This window comes from Melospiza melodia, chromosome 5 (assembly GCF_035770615.1).
Source record: "Melospiza melodia melodia isolate bMelMel2 chromosome 5, bMelMel2.pri, whole genome shotgun sequence".
NCBI lineage: Eukaryota > Metazoa > Chordata > Aves > Passeriformes > Passerellidae > Melospiza > Melospiza melodia.
In genome coordinates, this window is record NC_086198.1 from 16086779 (window position 1) to 16105605 (window position 18827).

Here is an 18827-nt window from a genome sequence, read left to right on the forward strand (position 1 = left end):
AAGACATTGTAATGCCACTGTGTATTTTTGTAGCATTAGTAAAAAGTGAGAGCTGTTGCAACTTATACATTCCAGTTCATTCTCACTCATGTGCTCTTCCTTTTTGTACTCTGTTTGGGAATGGTAAGCCATTATATATAATTATTATTATTATTATTATTATTTCCCCCTCTCCACACATACTTACCCAGCATCCTGGGCTTCATGAGCTCGAAGTATGGATAACAAATTATTGTGCTGTAGGAATTCACATACAGCAGGGTAGCTGTTAGAAAAAAAGTAATAGCACCTGTTATGGCATTATCAGAAGCAGCACAAAGAACTCTAGCTTTCAAAAAATGTATCATAAAGCGTGCATCATTCGTGAAATTAGCGCCTGCTCTGCAGGCAGATTTCAGTAGCAACAACATCACCAGCAGTGTCTTTTTAAATCCCACCCCATAACTGCTTGGAAAGGAATGCAAGAAACTCATCCATTACATAACTACAATCACCCAATGGCTTGTCAGAAAAAAGGTACTTTCTTTTATTCATCTAAGATTTAATGTATTCTAAAAAAACAAAATGTAACACAGCAGTTGCTTGAAACAGAAAACTTCACCCACTGACTACTGTATGCAGTGGCTGCTTGTGGACACCAGAAAATAAGGTGGTTAAGTGGAAAGAAAAGGAAAGAGAGAGAAAGAAGAAAGGAAAATCAATCTTCAAACTGGGGATGTTTATCTTCCTGAACTTTATCTCCTTGAGAAATAAATTATCTTTCCCCTTGGCAACTTAAAATCCTGTGACTTCTGAAACCCCAAAAATGTGTTCACTGAATACATCTGTGGTAAACATACTGAGCAAGGTTTGAAAAAAAAAATAAATCTCAACTATACATTACACAAAAAACTGCTGTCCCAGGCATGGTTTCATGGTTTCACCTTAAGTGGCCACTTGCAATCAGTTAACAGCCCCCTCAGTATCTAATTTCATGCATGAAAAAGATGAACACTTACACACCCCCCTCCCCCAATCTAATACATCATCTTCCTTTAGTTTATCCAAGAGAAATGATACTACTTGTTTCCAAACTTTCCTGAGTATTTTGAAGCTGAAATGTCATTGCAGCTAGAAGCTACAAAACCAGTGGAATGCTGTATTGCTGTTTCTGGATTTAAGCCACCTAGCATGTATTCTCAGATGCAGGTCTGGTATTTGGAATTGTCTAAAAAGACTGCCATTATAAAACAACTTCAATTCCCAAATTACGTGGGGTAACATTTTGGCAACTGCAGTGATCTCAAATGCTGACAGGCTGCCATTCAAACCACTGGCAAATGAGAACTGATTTGCATACATTTCTTTTCATAATTAATTGTGACTAAATGCAGACTTATGGTACATTTTGTTTAGAAATTTTTACATTAACTTCTGAAAACTGGGGTCTATCACAAAAATCTGATAGACAGTTGATTATGTTCATTATCAGTGCAGCTGCTCAAAATGCTAGGCTATTACATTTTTTTCCTCCATAGTATTCTTTTAATCCAGTGTTAAGTACTGCTTTTAAAAAAGACATAATGAAGTGGTAAAAAATGCTCCTAAATAGATATGGTAGGTTCTTCTTTCCATTTCAAGTACAAAAATAGTGGAGATTTTTATTGCTTAATTATCTTGTTCTTCATAAATTTGTGGAAAATAAGAATTCTGCTAGCAGAACTTGGCAGATTCTACAGGGCCCACACCTACAAAGGCAGAGGTGTCACACAGTGCTGCATGCAAATTTACAAAAAAATTATTTGCCTGCCTTCTTTTTTTACAAGTGAATAGCATGGGACCTTCAATGTGCCAGCTGCCCTATTACCCAGACCACCACAACCCATAAGCAGTCTATCAGGATATTTTATTTTGAAAAAGGTAAAGCAATTTGCAGGCATTTTTCTTGAGCTTCTTGTTGAAGCAGAGGCTGGGGAGTAGCAAACTTTGCATCATGTGCAGCTATTAAATATGCTATCCTGCATTTCCTTAGTATGTTAGCTTTAGATTAAACAATGTTCCTTAATGCAAAAATATATGTCCTAAAAAGCAGGTAAAAATAAAAAGTCACACAAAGAGCCAATAAAACAGACATTATGGCAGAAATAATCAGAAACAAAATTTTACAGAAATGACTTCTGCTCAGAAATCTTTTTTCAAATATTTTTTATTAAAATGACTGACTTTGCAGTCAAATTCCCTACTAGTTTTTCAGAGTGCTACCCTTCCAGAAACCCTCTCCTCCTTGCCCTGCTTTGCAGAGCCCAGACTGTAACTCAGATGAGCCAGAAATAAAGCAGTTGGCCAAGAGGGAAAACAAACAAACAGAAATCCCCCACGCAACAGGCTTTTCCAGAGCGCCCCAGCCTCCTGCCTTCATGTGTCATGCTGAATCACAGAGGAGCAGTGACTCACAGAGAAAACAAAACACCCCTCTGCTAAGCTAGAGAGATGCTATTCCCCATGGAGTACGTGACTGATATTCCCTACTTGGGCATCTTCTTTCATTAACATGCCTCATGCATAGTTTACTAGTTCTGAGGTCTCTTTTGCATGATATCTGATTACTGCTGGCAGTTTTAAAAGAGAAGCAATACTTTGCTAACATGAACCAAAATGGCAAATGTTTTCATATTGTTTTTCCACCAATAACTGGAAAACTGGAAAAAATAGATGGAATCAACATAGTTTTTTTCATGTCCCTCATCATACCATTAAAAGAGAGGCATAAGCACTTCTTTCAAAAGAGAACATTCAAATTTAGTCCAAAAAGCTTCTGTAACATTACATGCACATATAAAATAGGTTCCCTGCATAATCCATTGGCCTTGCACTTGATTCTCCAAAGGCAAATGCTTTGTTGCTGTGCTGTCCCCTAAGCAACTCTCAGAACATCCCTTTCCACCAGCTTTTCCATGCTCTTAGCTGTGCTGTCTGCAGAGCTGCACTGGGAAGTGGAACAGGGAACTGCATTAGAACAAATAAACACATCTTTTTTTGCGGAGTCGTTCTTCCAAACCTGGATGCTTTCCCAGGCCTGATGGAGCACACAAGCAATTCTACCAATACATCTGGGCAGACAATGTGAAGGCAGCAAGAGCCCTAAAAGCTTCTGGTCTGGGAGAAAGAAGAGTAGAAAAGTGAGCAAAAGAATCTGTTAAAAATGCTATTACTAAAAAAAATTAAAAATTAAAAAAAAAAAACAAAAAGCAACTGTGCTTCCTACCCTGAGCTGAAACACACTACAGTCTTCAAAAGCTTTCAGCAGATATTTCTTTAATCTTTGCATACTGACAAACTTAACTTGCACGTCAAGTGCACCACTGAAATCTTTTGCTTGTAGGGCCAAAATTATAACTCTACCCCAGAGTATCTGCAAGGTTGAACCATTTCACTGCTATCCAAGGCTGGAAAGTGTTTCTTGAACACCTTCAGGCAAAGTGACACCAGCATCTCCCTGGGCAGTCATTCCAATGCCCGACCACCCCTTCCTCCTGGTGTCCAACCTGTTTCTTAGAAAATTGCTTGAGAGTTACTGTACCACTAGCTTATGAAATAAGTGCAAAGGGTCATTGGCAAGATCAGTACAAATTGCAAAGTGTAAATAAATATTTGCTAGAAAAATTCAAGGCAAGAACTAGATAATTTGGTAAACAGGAAAACATCTTTACTGGCTGGATCAGCTGAAAAACTATGTGCCTGTGGGTCTAATATCACTCGGTGACAAATTAATTCCCTCTTGTTTATTACATACTCTGAACACAACATTATTTTGGGTATGGATGAAAGAAAAGCTTAACTCATAATAAAAGAGCAATTTAAACAACCAGCATTCCATTAATGATTTCTACTTTTGCACAAAATTGCATCAAACATGACCATGACTACAAAGGAAGTACAATTTTAAACTTCATATAGGGAAAATGAAATCCCATCCCTATCACTTTTTGTTCTCTTTAAGGTACAGAAACTTTAATATATTTTGATTAATTCCTTATATGCCACAGTTAACATTTCACTCTGGTATTGTGCTATTTTGACAATCCACAGTACAAAATACTGCTAGGTGCTAAAGATGTGCACTAAATGTTGACTCTGAGCACTTCTGAAAAACCAGACTATTCTTTCCATCTCTAAATTACAGGTTATGCCTATGGTTTCAAGATCTGACATTTTATACCTAGCCACAGCAGTTTCATGAACTCTTACATAAAGGGACATTTCTTGAAAAAATACTGGATCAGTTTGAAATTCAATAGGCTGTATGAGAGTGATCATGTAAGAAATTCACTGAGAAGCTTGTCAGACTACTGTAAGCTACAGTAGTTACACTTTCTCTAGAAATGGCCCAACATTTCACAAATGGGTTTTGGCTAAATGCAGAGGATTTTGTGCACTTCTGAGATGGAAGGTCCAGTTAAGATGGTGCATGCACAGTTAGAAAGCCACATTACTGTTACCTTCCTCACAGCATCTTTGTATTAGGAAATAACTTTAAGTCAGAGCAAAGTAACTTGCAACTTGTCATTATAAATAATTTTTATTTATCAGAGATGTTCTTTATTACAGATATTTCCTGCAATTGATTAGGAGACCTTAATCAGCTAGAAATTCTTTCACTTATTCGCAGGCATGACTGAAATCTTCCTGACTTTCATTCAAAATTCTCATTAGTATCTTTTAACTTCCCATTCTAGAAATGACTGAAGAAACTTAAAAATGTTATTCAGTGAAGAATAAACACAGTCATTGTATTAACAGGCATTCTTGAAGGAGGACTGAGTAATTCAGTCCTTCCTTTACAAGCCTGTTCAGGGAAACTTGTTCCTTTACTCAGGAAGTAACTAGAAAGGGCAAGGAAAATTAGACATTCTACACTGATGGATACCTTTTATACCAGGTATTATCATTAGGCAAGCAATTAGTCATCTTCCAGGGCAACTAGGTACTTCTTTGAAAAGGAATGCTTGCCTTTATATAAACTCAGATAACGTGATTCTAAGCTAGCCTTCTGACTCAATCATCAAGCAGTTATATGTCCCTCACATGACCTGATAATTATCTGTCTTCTGAATAGTTCCTCTTCTGAAAATGCACTTTTCTGAATACACGTCAGGACACAGACTAGGTCTGCTACATTTTCTGAAGGAAACTGAGATATGTATTAAAGAAATTTTATGGCAACTGTATGGAGCAGACCTCTGAAAAAAACCCCAACCTAAAATCTAGAATTTTTTCCAGTAAATAAACAGCCCTGTATTTAAGCACATGCCACATCTGCCAGGCTATTGACCATCACTCCCTGTGTGTGCAGTGCCTGGGAGTCACAGGTACACTCCAGCATTTGCTGCTGCTCCTGAGACGATAAGCAATGATTTTACTGCTCAGTCATAGCCCATTTCTGCACTGACCAGTTGTTTGCAGCAGCGTGCCATCCCTTCCACGATGATCCCAAACACAGCCATGGAGCACCTCCCAGATGTCACAGACCCGAGTGTGGCTGCTGGAGCTGCCCACCGGAGGCGGGAGCCAGCAGCCCAGGCTGCAGAGCCAACTGCTCTGCTCTTCGCTGGCCCCACGCTGCAGCAACGGGGCTCTGAGAAGGGAGCCAGAAATCTCACTGCTGAACATCAAACCATCTGCCACCTTCCTGATAGTGTCACCAACAAGGAGGTTGATTCCAGCGGCTCTGTCACCTGGTTGTTGGTGGAAGCCCTTGAATTACTTTTGACGTGTTACTAAACAGCTACAGTCAGTGTTCAAGGTGAGATTTTCTAATGCAAAGGAAAGAGTTGGATTCCTCCCTTCCTCTGAGTTTGCTGAGGAAACGTAGATTTGTGTGTAACTAGCATGGGCTGAAGCAGAAATGCTTCACTTCAAAAAGTTCAACAACCTCTTAACATTTCAATAACATCTTCACATTTCTCCTGAACAACACCTTTTTTAAATTATTATTTCACTGAATACATTGCTCATTTTGCCATTTAACCTCCTCCCCTGCTAGTTTTGCTACTCTGGTGTCCTTTTATGTTGTTCTTAACTACCACAATAAAAAAAAGGCACAAATTCCTTAAAATCCCCAGACTGTCAGGGGACAGTACATACATGTTTCTGCAGGAATGTTACAGGCACTTTTCTGCATTTCAGGTATTACTAAGTCCCATTTAACAAATGCTCTTTAAATGCTGAATTTCTTAAGAAGAATTGCTTCTAAACAAACAAACAAAAACATTTGATCAAACTGAGAGGAAAAAAAATTCCTCTGTGGGGGAAGTCACAATTTTTATTTACCTTACAGAACAATAAGTAATCCATTTTTCAGTGCGGGCATCTTTCATTAGAAATTACGTTTTAATTTTTAAACTAGAAATGCAGTTGCGTACCCCTTTTTAAAAGTGACACATTCATTCTCTAACTTACAAAACCAGAGGCAAAATACACAGGCTTTGGTGAATAAAATTAAGTGATTTGGAGTTTTCCCACTGTGGCATAACAGAAGAGATTAAAATAAAGCAAGCATGAATTTTTCTGAAAACAAGGCTAGCCTGCAGATGAAAATGCCTAATTACCTAAGTGGTGCCACAAAGTTCAAGCAAACATTTATACTGCAAAAGCAGAACCAGTCCATCAACAGAAATCTATTCAAAGTAGTAACAATCACCTGTAGAAGTATGAGCACCCCCTGACTGTGTTGTGAGTGAAGTGTTCCTGAGTCTTCTCATTTCCAAAGTCCTCCAATGGGTCTGACCACAGGATGTCACACATAGGTCCATATGCAGGTGGTTCCTTGAATCGATCTAACTAAGAAAAATAGGAGACAAAGAAATACTAACTTCTTTCAACTATGTATCACAGAAACAATGAAGCAAAATTACTATTTTTCATTCCATGAGCAAGTGAACAAGAGACTCATAGCAATCTGTTCTTCAGCTTTCAAGCAGAGGAGTTTGAGCACCGAAACACTCCTTGCAAACACTGATGGGGACAGAAGGAACAGATAGAACTGAAAATAAAGAAAATAAAGATTCAGTGGATTCACATTCTACATGAATTTTTGTTTGCTTTTTTTTGGCTTTCTACTGGTTTTTGCAAGCATTCCAGTGGACAAGGGAGAATATAATATTTCTGTATGTCACGATTTTTCAAACAGTAAAACATTAAATTTATGTAAGTGGGGCACCTCAAGAAAATATAGTAGTTATTTCAAAGCCAGTTTCCATTTAGATTTATGTACATTTTCACAAAAAAAATGTATCTAAATAACAAGAAAATATCTCTGAATTACAGCATGTAGGCATGACATTGCTATTGCTCCTGTAACCTTAACCCTAATTAAGAAGCTAAAAACTTCTCCTTTTGGTCCTCCTATGGGTATTTAATACTTCAAATTACATGGAATCATACTACAAATAAGATGAAGTATAGCAAAATAATAAAAACCAGTATTCTCCTGGAAGAACTCTTTAATATAATAACATTATGTGCTATCTCAAGAATTCTTTCATATAAGAGCAGCCCTGTTAAGATGGTGTATGAATAAGGCTTGCAGTCTGAAATATTCTCTATTTTGACCAGAAAGATCAAGTAAAAGATTCAGTAGCTAGTGGATTCCTTCTCCCCTCAAAAAAAAAAAAAATAAAAAAAATCAAAGAGAACAAACTGGTGTTGTAAGTTTTCAACACAAGTTTTAGTAAGAGACTTCTATAATTTTACCTTTGCGTTCTTGTTTTGACATATTCACAGCATATCTACACTTCTTATTTCAGCCCTCTCCGCTTAATGCTTATGTAATTACAATGCATTTCAACAAAAATTCATAAATATGCAAACCCAATTTCTGGTGATTGCCAAAGATAAATAAACTGGCAGGGCTGGGCAGGGAGAAGGGAAGGTGTTAATGAACCTAATCTAGAATCTGAGAGCTAAACAACTTTACTCTGCCATTATGCTGTTGCAGAGCCAGCTAATTTTTATGCAGAGTATTTTTGTTTACTGAGATAGTAAATCTTTACCTCAGAAACAAAACTTTGCATTCAGTAATTTTTTAAAGTGCAGTTAATATCTTAAGCTAATTGGTTTTAAAACAAAACATGTAATTACTGGCTCAATTTGTTGGTTTTTTTAAAAACTATATTTATAAATAATTTCTTAGTAGACTACAAATTAACCTTAGAATATAAATTACCTTTCACTAACCTGAAAGCTCAGAAATAGATATCCATGTTTGCAAGTCTCAAACAAGGAGGATTTTTTTTCTGGGAACACTAAGAATGAATGGTTTAAATAGCTCTTCCTAGAAATATCGACTTCCTAGAGATCTCTTCTACAAAACATGTGAATAAAAAATTAATCCTGGATAAAATGCAATAACACTGGATTATGTGAAGAAGTTGTTTGATACTGTTCTCTGAACTTGCATGAGATTTCTGAGAAACTTTTCAGAATATAAGGGTACAACAAGTGTGAACTTATTAAGCCTCAATTAGACCATTTGCTGGGCACTCAAACGCAGAACTATTAAAAATATGGTGGGTCCTCTTGAGAATGAAGCTCTTGACAATTTAAAAAATACCAACTATATTCATTACAATCATACGAGCCTTTCATGTTACATCTTTATATATTGTGAGGTTCTTCTAGAGCTCTTTTGCATCTACTCCAAGAAAGCACAGAACACTTAACAAGGCACAAGGAGTTGTCAGATGGGGCTTACATTGTGCTTACAGGTAATAACCTCCAAGACTTACTTTTCTGATGTCATCTAAGGTGTTGATCTCGGGAGACAAGCCACCATGTACACACAGGAATTGTTGGTTCATCAGAGCAGCCAAGGGAAGGCAGTCGAAGGCATCCATGCAGGCATCATATACACGTTCTGAATATTTGATTTTACCTTTTAAAAATTAAGATAGTAACAGAAACTGCCATCAATACTTAAGAGGAAAAAGGATTGTGCTTAATATCTCAAACTTTTTCCTCTCACTATTCTATCTAGTATTGAGGACTTTACCCAAACTTTTGCTTAATACAAAAATATCTTCAGGAATTCACTGCTGGAAAAATTCTTCCTGTTCTGAGGTGAAGCTAATAAAATTTTTTCATATTTTTTCTAAAAAATTGTAAATAAACACCTGAATATACCACTACAGGCTACCATTTCTACTCAGTACAAAATCTGTAGAGCAAGCCTTAAAACATCTGCTGAACGGTTATCATCATTATCACTCAATATACTCTCTATGAAACAGTCAGAACTTTAGCCCAGTCCCTTATAATTAATTATCTACAGAAATGCCATTATGAAATGAACGAGGTGGAATAATGAAGCTGAAATGTTAATTTACCAATATGCATATTAAACTCAGTAAACCATGAAGCCTTCGAGCCAATTAACATTTCCTTTATCCCCAGTGTAAAAAGAAAACACAGACTTATGGCAATAGTTTCATCTCACTGTGTCACAGGGGAAAAAAAGCTTCATTGTGCAGGTAAAGGTCTACACCTAATAAGCTTTTATGTGTCACTGCATCATTTCTTGCAACACAGAAAGGAATTTATATCAAAAGAGCATATTGAAAAGTTTAAGCCTACACAGAGGACAAATGTGAAAATGCTATACCTAAAGGAAAAACAAAATAAAAATTCCTTGCATTTTTCTCCTGCTCCATGAGATGAGACCCAGTGTGATGAGGTCCTCCTTAACTAGCAGTCAGGAACCTGTCACAGGTGCCAGGGCTGTTGTGCCAGCAGGTTTTGCCTGCCAGGCTGCTGTGTGGGGCAGCAAACCCTTGGCTGCTGCCAGGAGCATCAGCAGCAGAACACGCTCACCGAGAGCATCCCAGCCAGATGGACCCACAGCAGCCCCAGGAGCTCCCATACTCAAATCTGGGGGTTCTAAGCCCTTCCATTCCACACCACTGAGAGGTAACTTCCCCCTCAGGGAACAGCGACTACCATTTAAAATTAATGGCATTTAACATGAAAATTTACTAATAGTGAACCAGTATCAAATACCTGCAAAATAAATTAAGTTGCTGAAAAAGGAGTTAAGAGGAGAAGGGTAAGATAGACTTACATTCTTGCTTAAATGTGAAATACTCTGTTAAATGTCTACATTCATGGTTCCCACGAAGTAAAAACAGTGTTTTGGGGTAAAGGATTTTCAAGGCCCACAAGTACAGCACACACTGTGAAGCAGAAGAAGAAAGAAAATTAGAATTCATAATTAGTGACAGAACAATTTACATTCCCTTCCATCAGAAAAAACTTGCACAGAAAGTAAAAGTAATCTGTGCAAAGCATTTATTTTCAACTGATTAACTCCATTCTTCATATGCTACACTCAAACACTTCTCTGCACTTCAGCCCATACTGTCTGAAACTCGAGTGGGTATATTCTGTCAGTTTTACACCTCTTGCTGAGTGGCCCCTCCCTGGTCAGCCGTGCCAGGCTGCCTCCAGCAGCCCCAGCTCTCGCTGTGCATCCCTAGAAGCAAGTGCACACTCTCCACCTGCAAGGTTAGGCAGAAACCTCCCGTGGAAACAATCCCACCGGAAGAGCTGCATTTCCTGGCTTAAGGAAAATTTGCCTCAGAACAATTTAACTCACACTTCAGGAAATACCTCAGCTTCCAGAATTACAGTTTTTACATGAGAGCTTGTTTATTTTTCACTTAGCATTGTTCTCTACATGTAACTGCGATAAAAAGATCCACAAAGCTCTTGCATTAAATGAAGTTACTACTAAGCTTCCACAAGCCTTTTGTCTTTCCTAAAGATTCCTGTATGAAATGACATTTCTTCTAGGTGTGTTTTTAAAGATAAAAAAAAAGACTTGGAGAGGCTAAGCTCTGCTCAGACCTCTCTAAATCACTCAATTAAAAATATTTGTTTTGAAAATGAACTCACAGCTCCAAGAAAGTTGATGGAAATAACAACCACTCATCCCATGAGATGAGCCCACTGCCTGCAGGGACACTTTACAGACCACATTGTCCTCTCAAAAACTAGAAAGCTAGAAAAACTGTCTGAATTATTTTTCCTCCAGCCTTTCCTTTCTTATATAACCATGAACTGCTGAAATGCTGCACAAGAAAAAGAAGGTGTCACAAAACCCCACTTTTATTTACAACTACTTCCCAACACTCCCCCTTGTTCCACCGGGGGAAAAAAATCCTTTCATTTAGCTTAATAATCAATAAATTGGAAATTCAGAATGTACTCTCTTGTTGCAGATTAGAACAACAGCATTGCTGTCAATGCAATCCCTCTACATTATAGTGTGAACTCCCTTTACAATTCAGAGTGTCTTGAAAAACAGCTGTATAATAAATTTAATAATCTCAACACGTAGATTTCAGATCCCTTGTTTGCTACTTAGTCAACTTAGAAGAAAAACAGGAAAAGATGAAGGGATTCAACATTTTAATGTTTGTGCTCACACTATCCATAGGTAATCACACAGCAGCAGGAGTTTTATACTACTACTCATTGCCTTGAATTTATTACATGTAAACATCTGAATGCTCTGCCTGTCCTTTGTCTGTAATTTCTGTTCTTCTACTCAGAGGGTGTACAGACAGAGAAAACCAGCAAAAATACAGTCAGTATACTCGAAGAATTGTAAAACTAATCCCCCCTCTTGGAAACACGCAGGAGGCCTCCCAGCTCATGCCAATTCTTCCACCTCCCTGGCGCTACTGCCACTGCAGGAAGCGAGAAGAGATGCCAGAATGCCAGGGAAATCATGCTAATGTAATCCAGCATGGAATTATGGTGTCAGGTCACAGGAGTCATCTGCTGTGGCCCAAAACAACCAAAGGGTGTGGGTGGAGAAAGTCTTCTGTCTCTGTGTAAACTCCAGCAGACTTGGGTTTGATGGTTTCATTTCAGGGGGCAAGAAACCTGAACTTGTCCACACCACCAGAGCAAGTTTCTCTTTCTTTGATGACTTCATCATTCCTCCAAAAATTTCCAGAACATTCCTGTTCAAACTTACTGACACATGCAAAAATTTGATGTAAATGTTGTGAGACAAGAAGTCTAAACTGACACCCCCATCCACACAAGGAAAGCTCCAGCCAAGTTACCTTAGAGCTTCTTATCCTGCCAAAACATTGCCCTCGTAACTAAGTTTTTCATTTTCCTAAAGCTCTGGCAAGATTAAAGCAAGCACTTCATATTTAAAATATTGTCCAGATCTGGAAAGCAGGGAAAATAAGGAGAGATGGCATTTTTGACTTTTTGGGATTAGGTACTTGTTTACAAGTTGATTGCTCTGTATTTGCTTATCATAGATTTATTTTTTTCTTTTTTTTTCTATGCTTCCTTTGAAGTACTCATAAGATGCAGACAGAAGATAACAGAGAATCAATACAGTCTAGAAAGTTCTATTTCTCTGCCACTATTCAAGCAACATAAGCCCACTATTCACATTTTGTGTTGTTTTCAGTAGTATTATATCAAAGGTTTATTTTGTTTAGATGATTTCTTTAATTTACTCCCTTTTCTTTTCAGTAGTTCAGTGAAGTAATGTTGTAATAGGAAATAAGAACTAATTAGATGATTTTTTTTTCCCATGCAAACTAAAGAGCAAATATGAGGGCAATGATTTTCATGGCTTTTCAACTTAGTGTCATTTATATACAAAAAACATTATGCGTAAACAACAAATCACGAGCAAACATTCTGGCTTTGATTTTTTCCTGCCTGTGATTCACATATCATAATTCTTACTGAAAACAAAATATTTATGATAAATTGTCCTTGTTGAAAATCTGAGCTTAAAGCCTTTAAGTATTTCATAATACTGCTTCCCTGTTGTAAAATTTTTAAATACCTTGCTTCCTTCAACATTTTCATTAAGAACATACTAAACATCAGCTCTGCTGTAACTCTATGCAAAACGTACAGCGGGGACCTTGCAATCTACCAATCTACACATCTGTAAGGTATTTTTGCCTATTTCATTTCAAACTATCCAAAGACCCATATTATATATTTACTTATATTTATATATTATATGTATATGTATATGTATATGTATATGTATATGTATATGTATATGTATCTAAGACTTAGGACCCTCAAACCCCTCTTGTTTAGTGTCTTTCAGCTGTTGAAATAGCAGATATGTTAAGTTTGTAACAAAGAGATAATCTGTTTACCTCCCAGCTCCCATAGTCAAGCTGTTTTCCTGCTGAGGTTCTGGCAGCCTCAGCTTCAGGAAAGTAAAGGTCTGCGCAATTAAGCACGGTGTAAGCCAAAGACCCACATTTTCAAAACAGACTTGGGATTTAACTCCACTGTTGCATGCTGAATTGGAGCATTTGCACAGTTCCACATCTCAGCCCATCCTTGGAGAGGAAAACCAAAGGTCCCACAGCTCTTCTGTGCATCTCAAGTCATGTGATTAAAACAAGGTACCTTGGAAAATCATCATCATGGCCACTTGAGTACAACCACAGCATCACAATGCTCACTTCTTGGTGCTGTGGCACTGGCAGTGCCAGGAAGAGAGAGATGCAGCTCACTGTCAGTTGTGTGGCTTTGCAGGGGCCACAAAAGTTGAAGTCTCCCTCCAAATGACTGACAGCACTGGGCACTCCTCAGCAGATGAAATAAAGTGTGAGGTAATTCATACTTGAAAGGATAATTTAAGCCACACATTGCTAAGGTATCTACTGATGCTCTGTGACCTGTGGAACTGGCATAGCTCCCACTCTCTCTAACACACACCTCACTGAAATATAAAAATTGCATTACTGTAGGTGCAGTGAAATAATGGTACCATCACAACATCCAGTACAAATACAGCTTCCTAGAATGGAGAAACCATCCCAATGGAAACCATGTACCTTTATACACACATAGCTGCACTCACACTACTGGAATGAATCTTTATTACAGCATGATTTCAGAGACAAACAAAGATACATTGCAGCTGTAACCAGAATACTCACATGAGATGCAACTTACTGCCATTTCTGAACTACTATCCCTTGAGCACAAAGAAAACTATGAACACTACTGCAAATAAAGAAAAAGCCATTTTGTCTTCACTCCAAGTAACATTTCAGCACAATCGCAATATACTGTTTGCTAATGTTTAGACCACATTACTCCCATTTCAGCCTTTAAAAAGAGTATCTGAAAAGTTCAAAAATATCCAAAAAGAAGTACCTCTTTTTCAACCAAAAAGTGACTAGGAAATTCTTTTTTGTAAATGTTCCTATAATCCTTATAGCTAGCACCTTCTAGACAGAGATGGCTCCTAACTCTCCTTTTTGGTATCCTGTGTCTAGGCCCCAGCTGTTCTCTGAGAAGATGGGTCCCACAGAGAGATGGCATCAGTGCAGCAGAAATGGCGCCATCACATGTTCTCCCCCTGCAGCCAAAAGGGGCTCTTGGCATGCTGGGGACTCACACTGGGAACAGCTGGCACAGGACCAGTCAAGCTGCAAGGACAGCCCTGACACAAACAGATGTTACAGTCTGGGAGTCTAATACATATAAAAATAATCTGAATTTGCTGAATTTTCACAGCTCTGAGGAGCAATGCCATACAAAAATAAGATCTCACAAGATGCAAATTGTTGCTATGAAGAAAGATATTTGTTACTGGTCTACAGAAGAAAAGGGCAAGGAAATTCAGGATAATTAAAGTCCTAGGATTTGCTTTGCTTTAAGAGAACTGAAAAAAACAATTGACTTCACTGGTGAAGTATTCCTGATCAGCCCAAATTATTTTAAATCAAGCTCTTTACTGGAAAACATTAATACACTACAGTAACAGACGATGTTGAAAGGTGTTTATTCTTCCAATGAAAAACTGGAAAGTTCAGAGACCTGAGAGATAAACACAACTTTCACCAGCACTAACTTCACCCACTGTTTACTAACATAAATTTATTTACGTGTAATTATTTTCTTGGGAGAGACCATTTAATTTCCAACAGTTCACCAAGTTCAGAAGCATCTCAAGTGCCAGATGCTTTTTTAAAATTGGCGTAAGGTCCAGCGGTCAAATTCTAGACTCACTCCAAACACCTCACTTTGTTCTTGCTGGAAATACCACAACACCAGTTTCACCTTCTGCAATGTCAGTCTGTGCACTCAGGAAGGGAAATGTATGCATGTTCTGAACCTTAAAGCCTAACTCCACTTTTGTTAGTTTTGAACACTGGTTCAATTCTCCATATTTTAACTCTTTCCTCTGCCAAAAATGATCACTACATACCTTATGATGGTCAAGTGACATATAAGACTGTATGCTGTTACATGGAATTGAGCAAGAAAATAATTCCAACAGTTGGTTTACGTATTATTATTAATAATGCACTGTAGTTGGTTTTTACTCTGTAATTTTCCCAAGATTGTGATGAAAAATAGTCTATATGTGCCCTCCTCCCTATACTGCACAGCACTTGTCTGCTTTTCAAAAAAGAGTTTTCAGACTCAGGTAGAGATTAGTCATTCTTCCTTACAACCTATTCCTGCAGAACCACTTAGGCTTTAACTATTCTTTACATTTAAAAATAGCCCTCTGTTTTGATCATTTGGGTTTCTACTCTCCATGACCATAAATCTTACTTGACAGTGAAGACTAAGGGGTTTCTTCTACTCTGGAGTCAAATGCCCTGGAACAGTGCACAAGCACAAGAGGGAAATGTTATCAGTTATACAGCCAAGGAAACAAATGCACTGTATTAAATTGCAGAAATTTGGTTTTTTAAGTGAAGAAATGCCCAGGTTCTGTCAAAAGGTCAAAAAGAAAAGAGAACGCAGGTACGGAATAAAGATTCCATCTGATCTAAGAAACCTTGTCTCATTCTACTCACAACTTGACATTTTTTAACTTTACCTGTTGGAACTTCTTTATCAGTCTCTCATCCTTTGACTCATTGCTTAGAGCTAATATAAAAAACACAAAACACACCCCATCCTTCAAGCAGTGAAGCTAACACCAGTAAAAATGGAGCATGCACATGAAGAACTGAGCCTTGGATCAAAAGCTCCATAGAGCAAGGACCGACATTTCTGCTGAGTGCCTTATACAAATACTTTTCTCTTTTTCCCTCTGAATTATCAAATGCCTTCCACCTACCTTATGCAATTTCTTTCTCTGTTCTTAATGATAATAGCTTGCATTATGTAGTACCTTTCATCCAGAAGAATTCCAAATGCTTTGCAGCCCACAGAGAAGGATTATTTCGCCCACTATCAGAACTCAGCTCGGTCTAAGCTCAATGGTGTCACTTTTACACTAGAGATCACACAGCAATCAAGGGGAATGTTTTTAAAGCTTGTATTACTCATGATTAGTACCTTGGACCAGCCACTTACTTCTTTTGGAAGACCCCAGAACTGCAATACTCTCCTGTCTCCATAGCAGAAAGGGAAGCCAGCAGATGGATGGAAGAAAGATCACTATGTGATTAGCATTGCAGAAATATGAACTGAGGCTGGGGCTGTTTACATGGTAGAAATATGAACTGAGGCTGGGGCTGTTTACCAGCATGACTTCCCCAGCACAAAGTACTGACAAGAGTTGGTGCCTGATCTATGTACTTAGGTCCCCTTCTCCACCAGAAATATCTTCCCCCTCTAAATGCCAAGTTGCATTCTTCACAATTTTCTTTTCCTTGTCACTACTTATTGTGCTGAGTTCATGCCTGAATGCACAGCTCTACATCTAAATACACTTATGAAACAGAAACTTGCCCTTCCTTTCAAAGATAATCTTTAATCAAGGTGACAGGTGGGGAAAATCAGTTATGTGACCAAAAAAAAAGTAGTGATTTGAGAACCTAACATACAAAAGAAATAATATAAATGACAGCTGAGATATTTCCTTGGTGCTGGCGGAAGCCAATACTGCTTCCAGTGAAAAAGCAATGTTCCTAAATGGAAAAACTGCATTCAGAATACAATTTGCTAAGTATGTATGCACAGGTTGCTAAATGAGAGATTTTAAGGGGATTACTGCCTATACATAGGCTGTTGTCTTTTTTTCATATGGTTTGCTATTTCTTTAATTGGCAATAGCCCTGGAACAGATTTTGGTAAACTGTCAGAGAGGCACTTGAAAGCTGTTCTATTTCTTTTATTAAAAGCCTACGTATATAGAAGTGAAGACAAAACTTTCCTCTTCCAGACACATCTTGTCTCAATCAAAGACTGCAGGAGATATGAATGAGGTTATCACAACTCAAAAATGGTAGTTCAAGACAGAGCTGCACAATGGTTTAAGTGTGTGCAGCTCTTCCTGCTCCTCCTTCCCAACCCTCCCCAAGCAATCCAGCATGGAAACCCACAGCAGTGATTACCAGCTCACTTGAAATGAAGTTTTAAAATGAACTAATAAAGGAAAAGTAGTTTTATTGAATCTATTTTTTCAGAAACTTCTTACTTTAAACATAACACTGGCAAGATAATACACTGATCTGTTTTCCAAGCACAAACTCAGGTGCTTGGCCTTATACACGCTTGTATACCAATATGGCAACAGTGTCCTTCAATGTGGGATGTAGAATGAAACAGCAGTGGCTGTGTTCTCACATGATGCCATCTTATCTAGTCACAGACACACAGACATGTATCACAGGATCTATATTCCTTCCAACAGGTAATGGGCATTCTGCCCTGACTCAGAGGGAATTCAAGTCTGAACTTTTCACAGAAAAGATCAAGAGTTCAGCAAGGATTTCTGATTGACTGATTAATGACTAGATCAGCTACAACCTAGACAAAAAAAATACACATTGGGTTTTATTCAGTAGTCGTGCACTTCATCCTGTCAGTTTGTAAAATCAAGCAACAACAGGATAGAAGAAAACATCTAGTTTGCTTTACAAGCACTGGAACAGAGAATTTGGGTTTGGTATTTGACTCACTTCTAGTCAAAGCTGGCAGGTTGGATAGGACACTTTCTTTCACAAGCCAGCTAAAGAGGCCATTTGACCTCCACATTCTCTATGGCCTCACCTGGAGACTACACCAGGTCTCAGACCACCAGCAGGGCACTTGTGCATCACCTCTCTGTGATTCAAGCGCTGCATAAAAGCCAGAGATCATGCACTCCTGCATGCCACACTTAAACAGAACTTACTCATTCTCTCCAGCACAACATGCTGCGTGCTGGCTTCTTGTCCCATCTACCTCTCATCTAGTCCTTCCATTCTCATAAAATTTCACGTCCAGGAAACTCAGAACAAATAAGCCTAAAAGTCAAACTAAACTATGGGTCACAGGTTAAGTTTTTCTGTTATATCTCTTTTCTAATAGCTCTCATCTACTCAGGCTATTTAGCTTTTGCAAGCTGCAGAGCACGCTGCTTTCTGTGTAATATTTAAATGGCCACTAGTTAGCACCATTCTGTGTCAGCTTCCCAGCACAGATATAGTGGGATTTGGCTGGATTCCAAGCAACTTTTATAAAAACACCACCAGCAACATTAACATGGTATTTGTGAAGAGCCTCAGTATTACTGAGCTAGTTAAGATATGATGGTAAATATACAAAACAGGCTGCAAGCAATTTTGCACTCAAATCCAGAAATTGGAAACTTACTTCAATGCTGAAGTACCCTCTGTCCACGTAGTCCCCCAGGAAGAGGTACCGCGTGTTGGCAGGAGAACCTCCCACTTCAAACAGTTTCATCAAGTCAAAGAACTGACCGTGGATGTCTCCACAAACTAGAACAGAAGAGGAGCAATATTTAGATTCATCATGCAAAAATCATCTTAGGTACACACAATCCAAAGACGTGTTATGACAATTTTGTGCATCATTCACTAGTTAAGCAATGT

General features: G+C 38.2%; 1 protein-coding gene across 2 annotated transcripts in view; it reads right to left on the minus strand.

The window, feature by feature from the left end:
• Window positions 1–18827, minus strand: part of PPP3CA (protein phosphatase 3 catalytic subunit alpha) — a 171207-nt gene that overhangs the window by 31871 nt on the left and 120509 nt on the right. For both annotated transcript variants that reach the window (XM_063156411.1, XM_063156412.1), the window contains exons 3-7: window positions 18589–18713; window positions 10094–10205; window positions 8766–8911; window positions 6680–6819; window positions 188–265 (exon numbers count right to left, since the gene is read on the minus strand). In XM_063156411.1, coding sequence (XP_063012481.1) covers window positions 188–265; window positions 6680–6819; window positions 8766–8911; window positions 10094–10205; window positions 18589–18713 — 601 coding nt within the window. The remainder of the gene's footprint in view (window positions 1–187; window positions 266–6679; window positions 6820–8765; window positions 8912–10093; window positions 10206–18588; window positions 18714–18827) is intronic.